This window comes from Chinchilla lanigera, unplaced genomic scaffold (genome assembly GCF_000276665.1).
Source record: "Chinchilla lanigera isolate Chin_1 unplaced genomic scaffold, ChiLan1.0 scaffold00117, whole genome shotgun sequence".
In the NCBI taxonomy this organism is placed as follows: domain Eukaryota; kingdom Metazoa; phylum Chordata; class Mammalia; order Rodentia; family Chinchillidae; genus Chinchilla; species Chinchilla lanigera.
The window spans coordinates 784,291-800,597 of NW_004955518.1; the positions used below are offsets into that span (position 1 = coordinate 784,291).

Here is a 16,307-nt window from a genome sequence, read left to right on the forward strand (position 1 = left end):
CAATTCCTCACAAGCCTCTTCTCACTCCCACTGTAGCATAGATGTGAGGTGGAAGAGGCAGGAGCACCAGGTAGTCCTTTGTGACAATAGTCTCTTTAAAACACTCCAAGGAACTAAGTCAGGTGGGTGTATGTGAGCTTGAAAGAAATAGTGTGCAGCTTCTGGAGATGTCATGGAGGAAGAACCCTGCTCACCAAGTATTCAAGAGTGAAAGAGAAGGAAGGTTGTCGAAGCCTGCAAGTGTACATGGCCAGCTGATATCTAAAATGATGATAGGACAGGGAGCAAAAAGAGCAGATATTTAATTTTTTTACTTTATGAAACAATATAACATTTCATAGTCAAATAATAAGAGAACAGCAATAGTCAATACATTATGTACCATTACCTTCAAAGTAGTTACTCAGAGTACAAGACAGAAATGAAAAAGAGTCTTACAGAAAAGAAACAGATCATAACACACATCTTTTTTTTCAACAAACTAAGAAAAGCAAATGTTTTTAATAATGAAAAGAAGAGGTTGAGGAAGCATCCTTCCATGTAGCACTGTTAGGACCTCCTCTGCCATTCTTCTGCCTTATACTCCTGCTTGCTGCTTCAAAGCTTTTACCCACCAGTTAGTTCAAAATCTCTCCTGTGAGGTGGGTGTGGGAACTCTGTCCCAGGTTCCAACACTAGTGAGAAGCAGGGATGCACCCTCATGTCTCCCGTCACACAGTGGTTTTCCTTTCCCACCAACATGTTACGGCTCAGGGCACTGCTAATCATGTGCAGGAATCCTACAACAGGTATTTCTAAGACCACTTTTGTACCACAAATGGACAGAGACAGCCCTTTGCTTTGCAGTAGCAGCTGCCATTGGCAGAATTTGCAGATATTTATAACTGAAAAACCTCACCTGATATCTTTAAGTCTAAGAGTCTCTCCACCCTTGACCATCACAACTGGGTTTGGCCAACTGGCTATGAGAAATCATAAATAAAATAAATGAGTAAATAAACAGCAGGCTTTCTCCCAGGGCCCTACATGCTATCTTCCATTTCCTTTCACACTGATCAGCAACCACAATGGTTCTCCCAGCTTGCTCCAAACCACCCCCATTCACCATCACTACCATGTCACCATGGTTTGCTTGCCTTAGATGTCCCTCACTCAGTGGTTACCAATAACTGCCATCCTCATTTCCTCCACCTGTGAAAGTTTTAACCCTCCAGCAATTTAACTACTTACCAAATGGAAGGAGGGCCCCCAGCACACGGGAAGTGACGGGGAGGGGAGCGCCGGTCTTCTGGCCGGCTCCCTGCCCTATAGGCACCCGGAAGTGGGCCCCCAGCGCACGGGAAGCCATGTGGGCAGCGAGCGCTGCTGCACACTGGCCCTCAGGCCAGCTGCTGCTGCTCAGTTGAGACCTACCATGACACAGAGAAACAATGACACAATTGGCCCACCATGCACTGGCTGCAGATGCCCACCCACGGACGTGTGTGAATCACTCAAACATGGAGAAACCCCTGGGAATACATGCCACACAATGGGTCAGTCTTGCTCCTGCCACTGAAAACCAGAAAGGTCCAAAGTCAGCAGAGGATCAGCTGCTGAACAAGGACTCGGAGAACATGAGAATGCAGACTAAGCCGGAGGAGTCAGAGGTCCTGTGGACTGGGGTCATGAGAGCCGTTCAGAAGCTGTAAACCAATAGGACCTTGCACAATACCTGCGGAGACTCCCTGGTTGTCCTTGTTGCCCAGGATTGCTTTTGCAATTCTGAGTCCCTTCTGGTTCCAGATGAATCTAAGGAATGTTTTCTCAAGATCCGTGAGGTATGCTAATGGCAGTTTAATGGGAATTGCATTGAATCTGTACAACAGTTTTGGTAGTATGGTCATTTTCACAATGTTGGTTCTTCCTATCCATGAGCAAGGAATATTTTTCCATTTATTGAAATACTCTTTCATCTCTTTTTTCAGAGTACTGTGTTTTCACTGAATAGATACTTACTTTGTTTGTTAGATTGATTCCTAAATATTTCAATTGCTTGGATGCTATTGTGAAAGGTATGGTTTCCCTAATTTCTCTCTCAGTCTGTTTGTTGTTTGTGTATAGGAATGCTATCGATTTCTGGGTGTTGACTTTGTATCCAGCTACACTGCTGAATTTGTTGATTAATTCAAGGAGTCTTCTTGTGGAGTTTTTGGGGTCTTCCATGTGAAGTATCATGACATCTGCAAATAGTGAGAGTTTTACTTCTTCCTTTCCTATCCTTATTCCTTTCATTCCTCTCTCTTGTCTAATTGCTGTGGCTAATGGTTCCAGAACTATGTTGAACTGGAGTGGGGACAGTGGATATCCTTGTCTTGTTACTGATTTTAAAGTAAAAGCTTTCAATTTTTATCCATTTAGTATGATGTGGGCTGTTGGTTTGTCATAGATGGCTTTGATCAGGTTGAGGTAAAGACCATCTATTCCTATTTTCTGTAGTGTTATTATCATGAATGCATGTTGGACTTTGTCAAAAGCTTTTTCTGCATGTATTGAGATGATCATATGGTTTTTGTCTTTGGCTCTATTGATATGGTATATAAAACTAATTGCTTTGTGAATATTGAACCATCTCTGCATTCCTGGAATGAATCTGACTTGGTCGTGGTGTATGATTTTCTTGATGATTTGCTGCATTCTGTTTGCTAGTATTTTATTTTATTTTATTTTATTTTATTTTATTTTATTTTATTTTTTGTCTTTTGTCTTTTCTTCCAGTACCAGGAATCGAACTCACGACCTTGCGCTTGCCAGGCAAGCACTTTGCCACTGAGCTAAATCCCCAGCCCCCTGTTTGCTAGTATTTTATTGAGTGTCTTTGCATCTATATTCATTAGGGAGATTGGTCTGTAGTTCTCTTGTATCTTACAGCTAGCTGCACAGTGGATTCCTTATGGGGTAGTCATTAGTGCTATTTACACATGTTCTAGATCTCTTCCTCTAAGAGATTATAGATTTCCAACTCCCTCTAAAGTTAGGGATGACCATGTGATGCCTTCTGGCCAATAAAATGTGAACAGAAATGTGTGTCATTTCCTGGAGAAAACATTCAGTTGCCTTGTGTAGGGTGCTGCTGCTGTTTCCTCCTGCTCTAAGGGCAGTGCCCAGGTCCTTGGGAGACTACGGTGAGCAGAGACTTCCACTATGCTTCAAATAAAATAAACAAATTATTACTAATCCAGAGAGATATGGAGACTGTCTATTGTGGTCACATAATGTGACCTATTCCACCTGCTCTATTTTGTGAGGACAGGACCCATACCACTTATACTTGTGTCTCTGTAGTGCCATATCCAAAACAAACTAGAACATAAATATCTTATTTAAATGTTGATTTCTGATTTTTAATTCATAATATCCAACTTCAAATATCCCACTCCTATCTGCTGCTGCTCTCTGCTAAAACATAACTTCTGTTCTGTTTAACACAACATGATTTCTAAAATATAAAATTAAAACTTCTAACCAGCTCAGAAGCTGATTTTGATCACTTGTAGAATGTGCTGTAGGGAATAAAATGTCACGTTCTGATGACTGAGTGAAAATCTCTGCAGCTCAGCTGTGGGAGGGTTCTTCAGGGACACAGCAGGAAGGGGACTCCAACACATGCCCTGCAGCTGAGCCAGAGCCAAAGGTCTGTAATAAATTAGTTGACTAGGGGATGTGACTGTCACAGTACAGGTCTCCCTGAATGCTCTGTTCCAGTAGATGGCACAATAACATGGCAGTAAATGTAATCAAAGTGTTTCTCCATTTGCCTTTATATGCCTTATTAAAACATCCTTCACTTTTGAGCATATAATTCTGTGAAGGAAAATAAAAATCATCTCTTGATGATCCTTTTACATTCTGCTGTAAGATAATGGAATATTTGAAAAAGAAAAGGGTTTCAAAGCAGAGTCTGTTCTTTAAAGAAATGCCTGTGTTGATTCTCTCCAGTCCTTCTGGTTACTTGAAAGGCATATTTTTTAACCCCATATGCATGTGTTATGCATCTCTGCAGTCTTCACGCATGTGAGCACACAGTTAGTTACTACAAACACTAGTTCATCCAGTTGAAAAATAAAGAATCCACAGTATTTTATTTTCTTCCCCAGTCAGCAGTTCTAACATAATTCCTGTTACCTCCTCCAGCAACACACTTGAAAACACACCCTTTCCTACAAATAGATAGGTTTAGCTAATCGAAAATTATTGGCTTAATACCCTAAAATTGAAAATTAAGCATACAGGTACTATTTCTATGGTTATGTTTTCTAAAGATCAGTTGCAAATTATTAGCCAAAGCTTTCACAAGATGTCTAACTTTATTTCTTATTTATAAATGTCAAGTGTTTTATTTTAGGAGAAAATATGTCTACATTTATTGTAACTATAATATAATTTCCTAAAGATAGTTTCTGAATGACAACCTCATCTCCAAAGTAAAAATAAACTTATAGGGTTCTTATAATGTTTAACAAAAGCAATCTAAAGAAAGAATCCAATGTTTTCTCTTAAGCTAAACAGAATATTTAGGGACTATAGGAAATATTTCTCTAGTGTAAAAACATGCATAAAAAATGTGATTGCTCAGGCTGATGCTATAAAGGGAATGAGAATACCTTTTCTTTGTTTCATATAAGGAGGCCAAACAGGAGGGGGAAATCCTTTGTTTTGCTAGGATGAGCCACTAGGCAGGTTACTTTAAAATCTATCAACATAATACAAATGAGAAACCACAAGGAAAAAAACTTGATGAATCCAAATACACAGGTATTTCAAACTTTATTATCAAATTAAGTAGCACCAAATTAAAAGATAAAGTTAGAATATTGGCAACATAAAACCTTAACACAGAGAGGTTTTTATAGGTTGGCTACACACACTCTTCACCCCCTCCCTGCTCCCCACAAAGGAGAGAGATAAACCATGATCCATAAACATGATGAAAACAGAAGGGCTAACTTCTCCGGTAACATTTTAAACCCAGCACATTGGCAAAATGTTTAAAATCACCAGTAGTTCTCCGTCAGGTGTATGAACAAAGTCCTGTTGCATCTGGTGGTAATAAATACTGATGCTACCTTTTGACAAAGTAATTTGATTAGATTTAACAAAACCTCTGTGCTATAGTCTGAAAGTTTATGCTCCTCAAAGTTCATATGTTGAAATCCATACCCCAAGGTGATAGCATTATAAGGTCATTGGGAGGTGATTATGTCACAGGGGTAGAAGCCTCATGAATAGGGTTAGTGTCCTTATACAAGAGGCCCAAGCATGGTGTGGTGGTACATGCCTGTAAGCCCAGAGTTTGGGAGGCTGAGGCAGGAGGATCACTGTGAGTTTGAGGCCAGTCTGGGCTCGATAGTGAGTTCAAGACCAGCCTGCACTACATAGTGAGACCATCTCAAAAAAACCCCAACAAACAAACAAACAAAAAAAAGCGGTCCAAGAAATATCCTTTGCTCCTTCTACCATGTGAGGAAAACACTATCAGCCTGAAAGTGGGCTCTCACCAGATAACAAATCTTTCAGACACCTGGATTTTGGACTTCCAGCCTCCAAAACTATGAGAAATAAATATATTGTTTATAAAAACTTCTGAGAGCCTTCAAAGAAAGCAAGCATCCCCTTCTCCTACTCTTGGCCACACCGTGGAAAATGCAGCAAGTGAAGAATAGCAAGCAGGGACACAAAAACTGAAGCACCACAGCAAGGCAGCCAGGCTGGCAGGTGTGGGGCTGAAATGGCCACTTTCCACAACAGTAAGATGCCTGCCACAGTCTCACATTTACAGTCAGTTTGGCTGCATCTCCAGCACAGGCTGAGGGCTGTAGTTTTCTCCATATAAGGCAACAACAAAGATTTCAAATGGACCAAACATTTTATATTGGTGTCAACAGCACTAACACAGCTTCAGCTGGCAGAGTGCAGGGAAACCCAAGTCTGTGCATCTGTAATTCCAGAGAAAATGCCTGAATACCATCTGTTCTCACCCACCCTCTCACCCCACCCAGTGAGGCCCTTTCTGCAGGGCACACTTGCCCTAGTCATGAGTCTTGGCCTAAGAATTTCAAATCCCAATTTCCCTTGAATAGAGAGATTTGGAAAGTTAATTTCAACAGAGCAATTAGTAACACAGCAGATCTCTTAATGCTGCAAATAGTTGGCTGCCCAGCTGTAAAATACATGATTTGTTTCTGGATTTTATTCTACAATTAAATGGACAGCAATCCTTTCACTGTAGATAAAGGTAGGAATGGGGTCCCGGAACTAGATTATGATGACATAGCACGGGAAATCATATGTGTACTGGTTCAAGCTCACAGAAGTTGAACGGCAACAGGAAATAAGTGCCAACACAGAAAAGTTTTCAACATACCTACAGACTACAGATGATGTCTACATTTGTGTCGAGTTGATTTTTATAGAGATAATTTATCCCAGTCTGAAAATCAGGGGGACCATATTAATAAATATAAAGATCAAAGTAAGACCCAAGATTTAACAGCGATTATTTTATTATATTTGATCTATATGGACTGTAAAAGGAAATTAAAATGAGACTCCTGAAGAGAGAAAAGCCTAAGAGCTTTGCACCAAAAATAAAAACAGCCTGTTTATATACACTTGATTTTAGCCAAAATAGAAACAGTTCAAAATTTATTTAAAAGTTTGTTTAATAGAGTATATGATATTTTTCTTTTGGTCATGTTTATTGCCTAGATTAAGAAAGTAGTGATAACAATCTAAAAGGATCCCAAAGCTTCCCCAAACTTGATCTGAAAATTAGCTTAGAAATAGCTGCTTATGGAAAGAAGCCTGCAGCATGCAGTGTTCTCCCTAACCCGAAAGTATCAAGTGAGTCCCTCTGTTTCTGTCTTACTAACATTGTTCTAATGATTCTAATAAGAGGCAAAACCAATTGTAAAAACAATATAACGTTTTGCAGGAAGTAGGTATTAAATGAGTTTAGTAATCAGCGCTTGCAAACATGCATAACTGATGCCAGAGAGAAATTGACCATCCCTAACTGCTCACTGAGTGGACAGGCAGTCGAAGGTAAGGTAGAAAACAGGGAGGCTGAGCTAAACTGTGTTAAAGAAAAGCATCTCGCGAGGTTTTCAAGGTCAGTTGATGAAAGTCACAGGGAAATTAACGTTTTTCATTTGCCCTGAAAGAGAAAGAGAACAAAAATTATAAGGAGCAAAATAAAATTCAAATGATTTGTAGTCCAAAATGAAGTTCCTTCGAAGAATAGTCAAACTGCAGCAGGCGAAAATGAGTGCCTTTGAATGATTTGAACGCCAGTGAGGTGGCTTCATTTTCAAGTCACATGCATCTGATTCACAACAGTCTCTGTCCAGAGGCGCTGGCTGTCAGTGATGGCAGCCTGGCTGAGTTTGCCGTCAGCACTTCCACAGTGGCAGCAAGGACAGGATGGAGGCAATGTGGAGCAGAGAAATTTAAATGGAAACGTATCAAGTTCAGGTGGACTTGCACTACGTTACGAGGCAGGGGGTGACTTCTACGGGGGAGACAGACTTATGAGTTCCCACCCGCAGTGCACTCCGAGGGTCAAGAAATCTCCACCAAGTTCTCTGCAATGCTGGGCCGCACTGCCCTGGGAATACACCGTTGCTGTTTCTTTGTAACACTCTGGGAAACTAAACTCTGGCGTCCTCAAAGGTCATAGCAAATGCTTAACTGCCCTTGAAGATGTAGGATTTAGGGTTTCGATAGCATCCCAAATCTTGCCTACTATTATCAGAGAAAATGTTACTTAAAGGGATTTTTTAAGTGTCCCATTCTAGGGAGCTTCATGAAGCCCAAAGAGGATTCTAGAAAACCAAACTACATTTCTAAATATAAAAGCACTTTAAAGGATTGAAGAAGAGATGTATAAACTGATAGGAGATGGCTGCAACTTAACTTACAATGATTTTGAGAGGGAAGGTCAGTCCCGTTTATTAACCCAACACATGCTTAGTGGAGGCCTGCTGCTTAGGTGTACCTGTGACATCTCAAGGAACAGCTATCTCTCTCCACGGGTTGCTCACAGTTGACTCTTTCCTGTTTCCCTCTTATCTTCCCTCTTTAGCTTTGCACTAGTTCCAAAGTTTCCTCCAAACCCCACCTATGACTTGGGGCATAGCTCTCCTCTCACATTCCTTGGGGAAACTCAACTCACTGACCAACTTCTAAATCAAGGCACTCATAATGTGCTCTTACACCAAATTCTGTCCAGTGTTCGTAGAAGGCGCAGTTTCGGACTTGGGCCTTTTGTATGTTGTCCTCTGATGAACAGATGTTTTAAATTTTAATGTAGATATATTTATCATTTCCTTTTGGTTGATATTTTGGATATTACAAAATCTATCATTTGTGGAATTTTATAAATAGCCACTTTAATTTTCTTCTAAACTTTAAAGTCTTTCTTCTCTTCATAAATTTTAATCTAACTGAAGTTGATTTTTACGAGTGGTTTCGGGAAAGGACATAATTTCAGGCGGGTACCTGACTGCCCTATAGTAGGTGCTGAAGAATCCATTTTCCCAAAGAATGTGCCCTGCCTTTCTGGGAAAGATCAAAATTCCAGAACTGGTTGAGGCTGCTGGTGCCCACTGTCTCTATGTTAAATGCTTGACAAAGATCCCACATATACCTCTTCGTATTTAGAAGTTAGCTATTTTTTGATTCTTTGCTTTCATTATAATTTAAATCTATATATTACTTGAAAGTTCATCCTTATCCACTAACAAGAGATAACCATTCATGTATTTATTCCCTAATGTCTTTCTACAACAATTTTTATGTAAAGTTCTGGCATCTGTGGTTGGTTCTTTTTATTATGCTTGTTTACTATTCCAAAGGTGTAGAAATGAAGTTGCATTATATATATATATAGATAGATAGATAGATTCTATATATCCACCAACATTACTGAGTCTTTATTTATGATAATAATTTCATTATAAATTCTCTTTCATGGTTTATGTAGATAATTGTATCTTTGAGACAATTTATAAATAATTGTTTCCCTTTCAATTCTTACATTTAATTTAAAGCAAATATTTTGATGCATTTTTATTATGGACTTTTGATGCTATTAGATAAAATGATTTCCTTGCTATTCCTAGTTTGCTAGAAGTTTTTAGTGAATATTAATATTTATCAAATGCTTTCTTTGTATCTGTTAAGATGCTCTTATAGAGGTTCTATAATTCATGAGGTGAATTATCACAGTAGTTTTATTTTGTTTTGTGATAAGCCAAGTTTGGATTACTGGGATAAATGCAATTTGGTGGGGATATGCTTGTTTTGTTTTTTTTTTTTTTTTAATGCTATTGAATCTCAAAGTTTTGTGGGCCGGAGATATAACTCAGTGGCACAAGCACCTTCTGCACAAGTGAAAGGTCCTGGGTTCAATTCCTAGTACCAAAAGAAAAAAATTTTGTGATTTTTTTTTTTTAGATGGGTGAGGTGGCACATGCCTATAATTCTAATACTCTGGAAGGCTGAGGTAGGAGGACTGTGAGTTCGAGCCCAGTCTGCAAAACTTAGCTCTGTCTCAATAAAAAACAAAAAAAGGCTGGAAATGTAGCTCAGTGTGAAGCCCCTGGATCAGCCCAGGTACCAAAAAAAAAAAAATTATGTTCATGAGTGAAAGTTAGTGTTTATCTTCCACAGTCTTTCTCTGATTTTAATTGAGAACCACATTTGTCTGCTCAATCGTTTTAGAGAACACTATTTTCACTTTCAAATTTTATAGACATTTGAAATAATATTTTCTTTGAACATGCTCATATATCTGGTAACCTGAACAACTACTATGAAGATAATATGCAATATAACATAATTTCCTATTATCTTGTTTTGAAATTCTGTATCATTTTTGATGATTTTTTCCTTATTTTTTATTCTTTTTAAAATAAAAAAGAATTAAAATCAGCATTCTAAGGGGTAATATGTTCATTACATCACTATTCACAGTAGCAAAGATGTGGAAACAACTTAAGTGTCCATCAACAAATAAATGGATGAAGAAAATGTGATAATACATACACGAATACTACCAGACCTTTTAAAAAGGGGAGGAAATTCTGTGATATGTGACAACATCGATGAACTGAGGGCAGTATGCTAAGTGAAATAAGCCAACCATAGAAAGACAAACACTGCAATATTTCACTTATGTGATATATCTCAAACAGTCAAGGCCATAGAAGCAGAGTGGAATGGTGACTGCCAGGGTCTGAGTGGGAGGAGAAAGGGAAATTCCTGACCAGGAGGGATAACATTCCATTTCAGGCAAGATGAATGTGCTCCAGAGACCAGCTGTGCCACTGTGTTAGTCAACAACAGTAACATACTTACACCTCAGAGTCTGTTCAGAGGGTAGATCTCACACTAAGTGCATTCAACATAATAAAATAAAACTTTATAAATGAAAATTTAGTAAATTTTTCCTAAAATCTCCCTTGGTCTGGCTTTTATTTTATGAGAAGACTTAAAAATTGATCTAGAGAGCTGGGCACAGTGGTGTATATCTGTAATCTGAGCAGTGTGTGAGGCTGAGGCAAGAGGATTACAAGTTTGAGACCAGCCTGGAAATTTAGTGACTTTTAGTGTATGTATCATTTTACATTTCTGCCAATAATCTGTAAAGAGTCTATTTACCCACAGTTTTGTAAACAGAGCATATTTTTAATCTTTTGGCTTTTTTTCCTCTAAATAATAGATGAGAAATGATATTTTGGTTTAGTTCTTTGGGGTCTCTTTTAGTACAATAAATTCACTGAGTTCCTTAATTTCAAAAATTGTATTTTCTATATCAGTATCCTATTTTGTTCTTTTTAAGGATTTTTTTTTTGTACCTGTCTGCAGTACACAATGGTGACCTTTGCTGTGGGGAGCTGATACATGTACAGAACATATCCCAATACTTTCTCTTCCCTCTCCTGCCTCCCTTTTCTGCCACCATCAGATTCATTTATTCATCTTGAAAGTCCTTATAAATCAGACATAAATCAGAAGTCCTTAATTATCAGACAGAGTAACAGCTAGACTAATAAGCCCCAAAACATGTAAGACAATTCTACTAAATCAAAATACATTGTTAGAGACATTGTCCATGCTGGATTAGAAAAACTTTTTCTCTTTTTTCCTATTATTTGTCTTTTATATCGTACTTCATTTATATACAGTATTGACTTTCTCATATAAGAGAAATCAAACTTGTGCATCTGATTTACTTTACTTAACATTATGGTCTCAATGTTTGTCTCTTTTCCTACAAATGACTCAAGTTTGCTCTTTTTATGGCAGAGTCGTACCCTGTTGTGTATAAATACCAACTTTTCTTCACTCATTCATTTGATGATGGACATACAGGCTGCTTCCAAATTCAGCTATTATGAATTATGCTGCTACAAATATGGGTGTGCATACATCACTGTGACTATATCTTTAATTCTTTCAGGAAGATACCTAGAAGGGGAATAGCTGAGTAAAATGGAATTTCTAGTTTTAGTTACCTGAGGAATATCCATATTGATTTCCATAGTAGCTGTATCAGTTTACACTCCCACCAACAATGAAGAAAGGATCCTTTCCCCCTCTCCACAGCCCTACCAAAATTTATTATTGGTTGATTTCTTGATGGTAGCCATTCTTTCTGGAGTGAAAGGGAATCTCGGTGCTGTTTTAATTTGTATTTCTTGAATGGCTGGTGATGTTGAACAATTTTTTTCATGTATTTATTGGTCATTTATATTTCTTTACTTAAGTGTCTATTTATTTCAGATGCCCATTTTTATTGGGTCTTTAAATTTTGGAGGGGGTCTAATTTTCTTGAGTTCTTTATATATTTGAGATATTAGTCATTTAGAAGTAGCTGGCAAAATTGTTTTCCCATTTTATAAGTTGTCCTTTCACTCTTTTGGTGGTTTCCTTTGCTGTGCAAAAGCTTTTAATTGGATGTTATCCCATTTGTTGATTTTTTGGTATTATTTCTTGTGCAACTGGGGTTCTGTTCCAAAAGTCTTTGCCTATCTCTATGTCTTCAAGTATTTTAACTGTTTTGTCTTCTGGCAGATTAAGTGTTTCTATTCTGTTTAAATCTTTGATCCATTTTGATTTTAGTTTAGTGCATGGGGAGAGATATGAATCTAGGTTCAATCTTCAGCTGGTGGGTAACCAGTTGGAAAACCATTTGTTCAGGAGGTTATCTTTCTTCCAGCAAAAGGATTGGGTCACTTATCAAAGACAAGGTAGCTGAGTGTACTTGGAATTGTTTCTGCGTACTGTATTGTGTTCTACTTATCTGTAGTTTTTTTTTTTAACTAATACCATATTTTTTATCACTATAGCTTTGTAATATAACTTAAAGTTAGGGATCGTGATGCCTCCTTCCTTGTCTTTGTTACCGAGAATTGCTTTTGTTATGCTAGGTCTCTTCTGATTCCATTTGAATATTAGGATTGCTATTAGGATCTCTAGTTTTGTGAGGAATGCTATTGGCATTTTGATTGGAACTGTGTTAAATCTGTGTAACAGTTTTGGAAGTATGGCCATTTTGACTATACTGATTCTATCTACCCAGGAACAAGGGATATCTCTCAGTTTTCTGGTATCCTTGTCAATCTCCTTTCTCAAAGTACTATAGTTTTTATTTGTTCCTTAATTTTGCTATTATGCCAAATCAAATTTTTATTCCATCAAATGTTCTACACAGCAATTTTAAATACAGCATTTAATTATTTTAGTACATCAAATGGTTAAATCTGTTTGTTATGTTTATAATGTTCAGTAACAACCACTTGCTCCATATGTGTGCAGTAAGTTTCCAGTTATTATTTTGTGCTTAGAATATATCAGTGAAAAAACAATCAAAGGGACCTATCATTATGGACATTCATTACCACAGGGAAAGATTAAGAATAAACAGTTAGCAAAACACACAAGTAAAACATGTTAGAAAGGTATGTTAGGAGTTGAAGAGTGCTGTGCAATAAGAAAGCAGAGCCTGAGGACGGAACTGAAAGAGCCAGAGGAGAGCACAGGCAGCAGCCTTAAAATAGATGCCCAAGATAATCCTACTGACATGGTGGAATTTGAGAAAATGTGAAAGAGAACAAACCATATAAACAACGACATGGAGGAAACAGCCAGTGCAAGAGCCCTAAGGTGAAGGCAGCCAGTGTCTTGCTGCATCCAGCACAGCTCTTGAAACTCCAGAGGGAGGATGGTGGGGTATGACAAAGACAGGAGTCGATGTACAAAAGCTGGGGTCAGGTAGAGTGCTCTCTCCTGATGGAGACAGGAACTGCCTGGAACCTGTGTTTATTTATATAATCAGTATATGAATGAGTTCATGGGAGTTTAAGGGGAGGGGAGGATCTGGGATCTGTAGTAGAACAGGATGTCTTGGTGTCCTCAGACTTGGTGGCTTCATAGGAAACAAGAGAAAACTGTCTGTATAATCTCAAGTGAAAGCCAAGTTACTATGTGCATCAGCTCCATGAGTTGTGCACACTTCTCATGGGGCCCTGCCAAACTCATGAGAGGCAGTGGCCTTGTCCTAGATACAGTGTCTGAGGTACAGACAGTTTCTCTCCCAACAGTGTCTGAAGTTTTCAAAGAACTTCAAGAAAACTAGGGCAGGTAGAGAATGAAAAGGAGGGAGGAGAATAGTAGGAGAGAGCCAGGAGGTGACACATCTTCAGCAGCAGCATGCTGGTAGCCACTGTAAGGACTCTGGCTTCTAGTTCAAGTTACGGGAACCACTGGGTAGTTTGGAGTAAAGGAGTGACAGCATCTGACTTCTGTCTCTCTCCTACTGAGAACAGATCCAGGTGGTAAGAGTGGAAGCAAGGAAATGATCAAGGAGGGTTATGGTTTGGATCTAAAATACCTGCCAAATGGGTGTGTAAGGTGAGTGGATCATGCAGGAGCCATATTCATCAGTAGATTGTCCGAGGATGAGTACAGCAGCTAACTGTGCTGTCAGGAGGCCTAGTTGGAGGTGGATCCCTGGAGCTGTGACCTAGAAGGGTGTATATTTGTCCCTGGCTCCTCCCTTCTTTCGCTCTCCTTTCCTAGCTGCCATGATGAGCATCTTTCCTCACTTAGTCCTTCTACCAGGCTCTATCTGCCTTAAAGCTGGACACTAGGAAAAGGAAACAGAAAGAAGAAAAGAAAGAACGTAATCAGAAATAAACCTCTCCTTCTTTCAGTTACTGTGTCTCGGCGATGAAAAGTGACCAAGACAAATGACTGAGAGATCACTGGCAGGGTCTGGAGGAGCACTGGTGGGAGAAGCTCTGCACTGGTGTACTTGGAAGGGAGAGCCAAGAGGATTTGCTGATGGATTGGCTGCGGGGCTGTGAGAAAAGGATTGTGTAGTATGATATGGAAAGGGGACAGTACAGATAGAGCACTGAGTTGGAAGGAATCAAAAATTAAGTTTTAGACATATTAAGCTTAAAATATCTGTGACGTATCCACGTACAGATGCTGGACAGATGACTGGATGTGCAAGGCTGGAGTCAGAAAGAAGAGGTTTAGGATGGAAACAGTAATCTGGGAGTCATAAGCATATAGAAGGTATTCAACTTTGTCAGAACAAATGGTGCTACTAAGGTATTAATGAAGCAAAATTAAAAACGAAATAGTGGCTCCCCTGGGCACTGCAGTGTTGAAAAGGACAGACAAGCATAGAGGATTCAGAAAAGGAGAATGAAAAGAAATAGCCAATGTGATATGTGGAGACCCCAGAGAATACAGTGACCTAGAAACCAAGAAAACAGTTTTTAAGAAGAAAGGGAGTGATTTACCATTACAAATGTTGCTGATAGGCCAAAGACAAAGACAGAAAGTAACCACTGGGCTTTGAAATATGCACACTGTAGTGATCATGAAAAGAACACATATTTTAAACACATATTTTAATCAGTCTAAAACCTGATTAGAATGGATTTAAGAAAAAAGTAGAAGGGAAAACTTAGAAAGGACAAGGACAGACATCTCTTAAAGTATTGCTATAATGCCAAAGAAACAGGGTAGGAGCAGAAGTGAAAGAGGCTATGACTATAATTTATATTTTTTAAGCTAATAGGCATTTTCTAGTTGAGATGGAGCATTTGCTCATTCTGGAGACAGAGGACATATTAGAACAAAGTACCCCAGCACATAGATGAGGTGGAACTGGTCCACAGGGAAAGTCCAGTGCTCATCCCTTCTGTCACTGCTTCTTTCAAGAAAGGGAAGAACCAATATGACGTTGGAGTTGCCTATCCTACTAAAAACATTTCCTCCACTCATCTTCATCATTACATCAGATGAAAATGGTAGTCCTCTCTTATCTGTCAAGAGGTCCAAACAGAGATTTGTAGCTCACTATCTGAGGCTTACCAAGAGCCATTGGTGAGCCAGCTTGTTGACTTCTCATTTTCTTAATGGAATACTATGCTATCTACCTTTTACATTCTCCCATCAGTTTGTCTCAATCCTAGGTATTTTTCTAAGTATTTTAGAAGGTGTTAAGTAGTGGAGAAATAACAAATCTACAATGAGTTTGCAAATCCTCACCAAAATCTGCATTCTAATCTCATTTCCCAAATAAGTTATATGAAACTGGACAATGTCTTCAAAATGCTCCATTTTCCATGTGACACCTACCCACATATTTTCATGGATAAGTTCATGCTGTGTATATTGTTTCTTACTGCACAAAGATACTCTTTTGATTACTTTCCCTTTTCCATGTTGTCCTATTCTGAATGTCACAGCAAAGCTAATAAAATTGCCTTATCAATAAAGTAGATACATACATTTGCTTGTGTTCAGTTACTTTAAATATGTAGACATTTATAAAATCTACCCTCAATTTTAACTACTAGATGCCTTTTAGGAAACATGTGTATAAGATTTCTAATAGGTTAATTTTTCCAAAATGATTTTATGCTCAAGTATGTATTAAAGTGTCATCTCCAGTTTTCAGATTAGCAAGTGCTTGATTATTTTCCTACATTTTATCTGTTTATTGGGGTCCTGCAGATTGAACCCAAGGCCTCACCTATGCTATGTGAGTTCTCTACAAATGAACCACTCCTTTATTCCTTTACTTTTATTCTGAGGCAGGGTCTTACTAAGGTACACAGGCTGGCCTCAAACTTGTGATCCGGTTTCTAGGCGCTGGGAGGCCCAGGGGACGGGCGGGGCGAGCAGGCCCTCGGAGCCGGCCGAGCAGGCTCCCCCAGCCCCCCGCGCCTTGCGCCCAGGCA

At 38.8% G+C, this 16,307-nt stretch overlaps 1 protein-coding gene across 3 annotated transcripts in view; it reads right to left on the reverse strand.

Moving 5' to 3' along the window:
- Positions 1-6,524: 6,524 nt before the first annotated feature.
- Positions 6,525-16,307, reverse strand: part of Epsti1 (epithelial stromal interaction 1 (breast)) — a 129,055-nt gene continuing 119,272 nt past the window's right edge. For all 3 annotated transcript variants that reach the window (XM_013506971.1, XM_013506970.1, XM_005409056.2), the window contains one exon: positions 6,525-7,195. In XM_013506971.1, the coding sequence (XP_013362425.1) occupies positions 7,187-7,195 (9 nt within the window). In that variant the 3' untranslated portion in view covers positions 6,525-7,186. The remainder of the gene's footprint in view (positions 7,196-16,307) is intronic.